Raw genomic sequence first — 6,374 nt, 5'->3', positions numbered from 1 at the left:
CCACGGGTCCTGGACAGACCCGGGCCTCTGGCGCAGAGCCCGGGAGTTCAACTTCCTTGGGCTTCTCTTCTCCCCTGTCGCCCTGCACGTCGCTGCCCATCGCTCCCTCGCCGCCTGTCGCTCCCTCGCTTTCCTCCTCCGTGTCCGTGTCCCAGTCTCTCTGGCTATCTCTCTCCTTTCTCTTGCTTTCTCCTTTCCCTCTGCTCTCTGGCTCTCCATCCCCCGTTCCCCTCTGCCCAGACTGTGGTCCCCTCACCTCTGCGTGCCCTGCCGTGGCCTCCAAGTCCGGCCTGGCCCAATCTGCCTTTGGTCCCCGCGGAGCCCTGCGGCTTTCCTCAGAGGCTCCCGTGAGGGCCTGGAGGTCCTGGACGCGGGCTTCTTTCCCGCCTGCCCACCTCCATCAGGGGATGAGGAAACTGAGGCAGGGACATCGCCAGCTCAAGGTCACGGCCCGATGAGGCAGGGCAGACCGCATTTAAACCTCATGCCTGAGTTTCCAGACTGAACTTCTCTCTTAGTTGACTCATGTCCACATCCTGTGATCCAGTGGCTGGGACCCTTCCTGCTGCCCGGTGCCCCAGGTCTCCTGCAATATAAGGAGGGCTCTCTCTGCCTCCTCCGTGCCAGGCACGTTCACCTGCGTTAGAAAGCTCCTCTTCTTCACAGCCTGTGCGGAAGCCAGTTCTCTCATCCTACAGAGGCGGAAACTGAGGCTCAGAGAGGTGCTTCGGGGACTTGCCCACACTCCAAAAGCCATAGCTGCAGGGCACACAACGTAGGGCAGGTCTCCAAAGCCTGTGCACTGCAAAGCTGTGAGGCAGCTCCTAACCGAAGGATCTTCTTTCTCTTCAGCCCCACGAACTGTCCGTCTCTGTGCCCTGGGGACAGTGTGGGCTCGTTGCCTAGGAAGAGGCTCCGACGGCTCTGCCCCGGCTCAGCTGCTTGCTCTCCCCACCTGCACCTCCCAGTGTTGCCCATCAGGCTAGATGGTGCCAGCTTCGGTTCCCTGGGGTGTCCTCCCTGGGGCATGTACTGGCGGCCGGGGCCTCCCCTGGCAGCTAGAGACACCCGACTGGGCTGGGCCTGCCGGTGGCTGAAGGGAACCCAGCCAGCGCCTCACCCCTGTCATTAGGGAAAGTTTAGCCCCAGGCAGACATGCTGACACACAGTCTGGAGCTGGCTCAGAAGGAAAAAATGTGTGGTCCTTGGGAGTGGGTGTGGAGGAGCAGAGCCCCTTTGCCCTGTGCACCCACCCCGGGGACCTCCGAAGCCCTGGGCAAGGCAAGCAGGAGAGGGGATGCCGTGGCCACTTGTAGGGAGGAGGGTCAGGATGCCACGTGTGCTCATCAGGTGGGCGGCCAAGTGTGGCAGCTCACGTAGGAGGCCTTTGTGTTTTTCAGCACGTGGCATGCCTGGATGTCCCTGCCCTGGCTGCGGCATGGCGGGCCAAAGGCTCCTCTTCTTCACTGCTCTTGCCCTAGAGCTCCTGGGAGGGGCTGGGGGTTCCCAGCAGACCCTGCGGAGCCGGGGGCCTGCAGCCGCCTGTCGCCTAGACAACAAGGAAAGCGAGTCCTGGGGGGCCCTGCTGAGTGGGGAGAGGCTGGACACCTGGATCTGCTCCCTCCTGGGCTCACTCATGGTGGGGCTCAGTGGGGTCTTCCCCCTGCTCGTGATTCCCTTGGAGATGGGGACTACGCTGCGCTCGGAAGGTAGGTGACCCTCCCCAGGGGCCCGGGGCAGCCGGCAGCATGGACAACATCGCTGCTCTCCCTGGTGGAGCGGGGTCTCCCGTCCCAGCTTACAGTGTGTCTGAGGTGGAGGGCGGGGACACATGCAACTTCTCACCTTGGTCCTGTGAGACCAGGGTGTGCCGTGCTCTTTCTTCCGTTCATTTGTGCCTTTGTTTATTCTGCAAGAATCAAAGTCAGCAAACATTTGCCGAGAAACTGTATAGACACTGTTTGGAAATATAAGTGCCAGGCTGCTTGGGTTCAACACCTGGCTCTGCCATTTGCCAGCTGGATGGCATCGGGCAAGTTACTTAACTTCAGGCTCAGGCTCCCGACCCTAAAAATGGGCATAATACAGGGGACCTGGGTGGCTCAGTCGGTTAAGCCTCCGACTCTTGGTTCCTGCTCAGGTCATGATCTCACAGATCGTGGGTTCGAGCCCTGCTTCCAGCTGTCCTGACAGTGTGGAGCCTGTTTGGGATTCTCTCTCTCCTTCTGTCTCTGCCCCTCCCGTGCTCACTCTTTCTCTCTTTCTCTCAAAATAAATAAACTTGAAAACTATTTTTTTAAATGGGCGTAATACTAGTATGTACCTCATAGGTACTGCTGTGAAGACGAAATGAGCTAATATCCATAAAGCACTTAGAAGGCTGCCTAGTGCAGGGGAAAGGGCAGCGTGGTCACAGGCCTTTGCTGGCTACAGGGATGCGGTGCCTCTCCCTTCGGTCTCTGCTCATAGTGCAAAAGAGCCCTCCTACCAAGCACCTCTGGGTCAGCCTTATCCAGGTAGCCAGCCTGCCTCTGGGGAGGGCATCTGGGAGGCGGGGCACCAGCATGGGCGGAGGCTGCCCTTTTGTGCCAGGTACATGTATTGTTCACAGATGACATGTTGTGATGAAAACTAAAGAGACTAGCTGCTAAAAATGTAGGTCCCTGCTGCCCCACCCAGGAGTGCAACGTACTTGGTCTGGACCAGACTCCTGGAATCTGTTTGAAATGCGTATTCCAGGGGTTTCTGCCACTTGCTAGGCTCAGGAACTGTTCATTCAGCAGATGGTTGTGAGCACATCTGTGCCCCGTGCCAGGCTCAGGGCTGGTGCTGCAGCTGGGAATGGAGCCGACGTGGGGCCTGTGCCTGTGCCTCCTCTCAGCCCCTCTTACCGTGTCCCCGCGAGAACAGCATAGGGAGGACCTGGATTATTAGCCCCATTTCACAAATGGGGAAGCACAGGCACAGAGGCGTTCTTTGATCGGCTGAGGTCACACAGCCTAGAAGCGGCAGCTTTTCCTGGGATCCCACCTGATCACTAAGCTGCCTCTCTGCTCTACAAACCAAGAGTTTGAACATAGCCTTCTTAGGGCATGTCCAACTCTGGAGGTTGCGAGTCTGCAAAAGTCCCCAGATCTCTGCCATTTTTCAGAGAGTAACAGTAGCTGTGAAGAGAAAAATTCCCACTTAAAAGAGCACTTGCTATGTGTATTGTCATTTAATTCCCCCAAGATCCCTATCAGATATAATTATCCCCAGTTTACAGATGGGGAAACCGAATCCCAGAAAGTACCTGCCCAAGGTCACCAGCTAGTGGGTTGGGGAGCTGGGACCCTTTGGGCTCCCAAGGCCAGTCTCCTAACCGTGAAGTGCTAGCAGCTCCGCAGTCATCCAGCAGGTCGTGATGTATTTCCTGCTCAGCACCCAGCCAGTGCTGGGCCTGGGGGGGGAGGGGAGGGCTAGGGGGGAGAGGGGGATCCAGGAAGTACAGGAGGCCAAGTCCAGCCTTCTGGAGGCTTGCAGTCTGGTTGGAAAAACACAGCGCCCAGTAAGCTGGGTGGGGCAGAGGTCAGGCCAGAGGCTCTGGTAGGTCAGCCCCAGGCCTCGCATCTCTTTTGTAGCTGGGGCCCGACGTCTGAAGCAGCTGCTCAGCTTTGCCTTGGGGGGACTTTTGGGCAATGTGTTTCTCCACCTGCTGCCTGAGGCGTGGGCCTACACATGCAGTGCCAGCCCTGGTGAGTGAGGCCACAGTTTTGGGGCAGGAGGGCAGAGGGAGCTTTGTGCTGAAGATTGGCCTCAGCCCTACCTGCTCTGCCAGAATGACTGGGAGAGGGGCTCTGGACGTCTGGCAGGGAACTTGTCCTGGTCCCGCTACCCTCGCCCCTGTGGGAGTCCCTGGGGCCCAACTTCCCCACCAGCCATTCCTGTCACTGCCCCTGACTAGGTCCCATTCCAAATGGCCCCCCTTCTGTGGCCCTGGCGTGGCCTGGCCTGTCAGTGCTGCCCCCTGCAGGTGGTGAGGGGCAGAGCCTGCAGCAGCAACAGCAACTGGGACTGTGGGTCATTGCTGGCTTCCTGACCTTTCTGGCATTGGAGAAGATGTTCCTGGACAGCAAGGAGAAGGAGGGGACCAGCCAGGTGAGCTCCAAATCCCAGGGTCCAGACAGGCTGGCCTCTAACCTATAGTGGTTTCAGGGCCTGGAGGCCCAGGTTCTGAGTTGAACCCTGAAAAGTGCGTCTCTTGGCCATTCCCTGGGGGCTCTGGGAGGCTGGACCGACTGGGAAGATCTGGGGAGTGACGACATTGGCCCTGCTGTGGCTTGTTCTCATAGACTGATGGTGACAGCCGTGTGGGAGGCGGAGGATCAGTTGGCTCTGGGGGCACACAGCTGATTGAGCAGCAGAGAAGTCTAGCTAGACAATAGCCTTTATTTCTCCATCTCTCACCCCTTTCCTGTGTCTACCCTGGCCAAGTGGGGGAGCATCTAATGTCACCTCTCCCTCCTTCTCCTGGCCCTAGGCCCCCAGCAAAGACCCTGCCGCTGCTGCCGTGCTCAATGGAGGCCGCTATCTGGCCCAGCCGGCTGCAGAGCCCGGCGTGAGCGCCGTGGTCCGGACCATCAAAGTGAGTGGCCCACTCAGGGTCCCCTCTCCCCACAAGTGGCAGGCCCAGCTGAGCCCTGCCCACCCGGGTCAGCCTGGCTTCCTCTCCCCTCATGCAGGTCAGTGGCTATCTCAACCTTCTCGCCAACACCATAGACAACTTCACTCATGGGCTGGCCGTAGCTGCCAGCTTCCTTGTGAGCAAGAAGGTGAGTGGGGGCTGCAACAGAGGGGACCCAGGCATTTCTGGGGGGAATGATGGTGTCTGTGTGGATCAGCTGGCTCCACCTCCAAAATAGGCTTCCTGTTTCTGCCCTTCCCACTCCCTCCACCACCCCCACACCCCCATCCAAGCCCTGAGGGCTCCTGCACGTGGCCGCCTTCTGTCCCGAGCCACTGGTCTGTTCTGGTTACAAACATTACTTTTTGGGATCACATACCTTTGCCAGGCTGCTAAGCTTGGGCCCTGCCTGCTTCTAGATGCTTCTTACCCACTTCCGCACTGTCCTCTGAGCTCTGACATTAGTGGTCCGCCTACTCGAACTGGCCGAGCTCTTCCCCGCTCATGGCCTCCACCTCACACTATTCTGTCTGCCTGGAATGTTCTTCCTCCCACTCTTTTAAACGCTGGCTTCTTATCCTTCAGGCTTCAGCTTAAATGCACTTCCTTGAAGAGGCCTTTGCTGACCCCTCATCTAAATTAGGCCCCTATCACTCGTGTCTATGACACCCAGTCCATGTCTTCTCCCGCACTACCTGTCACTGTGTAATCATGCAGTTCTTTGTGTGTTCAGTCCTTGCCTCCTGCTTCGTGAAGGCAGGTTCCTTGTGTGTTGTATTCATTGCTGTATTTCTAGTAGCCAAATCGTCTCCAGCCAGAGCACTCAGCAGAGTAAATATTTGTAGAACGAGTTGACAAGTGGGTGCCTGGCCCTTGGCCCAGAACCCCACAGACTCTTTCCCTGCAGATTGGGCTCCTGACCACCATGGCCATCCTTCTGCATGAGATCCCCCATGAGGTGTGTGCTGGAGGGTCTTCATGGCGGCAGTGCGGGTGTGGGGCTTCAGACAGGGGTGGGCTGGGAAGCCCAGCAGTAGCAGCCTTGGGGGCTGGACCTCAGGGCCTGGAGCTGCTCAGCCCACCAGGCTGCAGCCTCCATCCCAGCTGGGCTCCAGCCTGCTGGGGACTGGGGTCCCACCTTAGGGTATGCGGGCTGGGGCTGGGGCGGGCAGCAAGGCCTGTGCTGGGGGCTCCGTGTTCTTGTCCGTACCTGACCCTTGGGGCCCAGAGTAATCATCTGGACCTCCCCTCAGGTGGGCGACTTTGCCATCCTGCTCCGGGCCGGCTTTGACCGATGGAGCGCAGCCAAGCTGCAGCTCTCGACGGCACTGGGGGGCCTGCTGGGCGCCTGCTTCGCCATCTGTACGCAGTCCCCCAAGGGAGTAGGTACGGGCATGGTGGGTGGGGGCGGCAGGTGGCGGTCAGTGGAGGGGCCCCGGTCAGAGGGCACAGCTGCCCCGCCCCCGCGTGCAGGCCAGGATCTGCCCGCAGTCTACCCTATGGGAGTGGGTGCGGTGCACGGGGCCACCCTGGGCTCCTAGCCAGTCAGGACTTCTCCCGCCGCAGAGGAGACCGTGGCCTGGATCCTGCCCTTCACCTCTGGTGGCTTTCTCTACATCGCCCTGGTGAACGTGCTGCCGGACCTCTTGGAGGAAGATGACCCGTGGTGAGTGACCCTCCCCACCGTCACTCACAGGACCCATGGAGGGGA

At 59.3% G+C, this 6,374-nt stretch overlaps 1 protein-coding gene across 10 annotated transcripts in view; it reads left to right on the top strand.

Moving 5' to 3' along the window:
• Positions 1-6,374, top strand: part of SLC39A13 (solute carrier family 39 member 13) — an 8,937-nt gene that overhangs the window by 1,256 nt on the left and 1,307 nt on the right. Inside the window, exons 2-9 of one of the 10 annotated variants that reach the window (XM_077767296.1) lie at positions 1,401-1,709; positions 3,621-3,734; positions 3,944-4,137; positions 4,520-4,624; positions 4,722-4,811; positions 5,571-5,621; positions 5,917-6,049; positions 6,230-6,329. In XM_077767296.1, the coding sequence (XP_077623422.1) occupies positions 1,409-1,709; positions 3,621-3,734; positions 3,944-4,137; positions 4,520-4,624; positions 4,722-4,811; positions 5,571-5,621; positions 5,917-6,049; positions 6,230-6,329 (1,088 nt within the window). In that variant the 5' untranslated portion in view covers positions 1,401-1,408. The remainder of the gene's footprint in view (positions 1-1,400; positions 1,710-3,620; positions 3,735-3,943; positions 4,138-4,519; positions 4,625-4,721; positions 4,812-5,570; positions 5,622-5,916; positions 6,050-6,229; positions 6,330-6,374) is intronic. The other 9 variants (XM_077767297.1, XM_077767298.1, XM_077767300.1 and 6 more) reach the window with 9 other exon arrangements.

This window comes from Crocuta crocuta, unplaced genomic scaffold (genome assembly GCF_008692635.1).
Source record: "Crocuta crocuta isolate KB4526 unplaced genomic scaffold, BGI_CrCroc_1.0 scaffold330, whole genome shotgun sequence".
NCBI lineage: Eukaryota > Metazoa > Chordata > Mammalia > Carnivora > Hyaenidae > Crocuta > Crocuta crocuta.
Note: the sequence above shows the minus strand (reverse complement) of the source record. Positions and strands in the feature narration are given on the sequence as shown.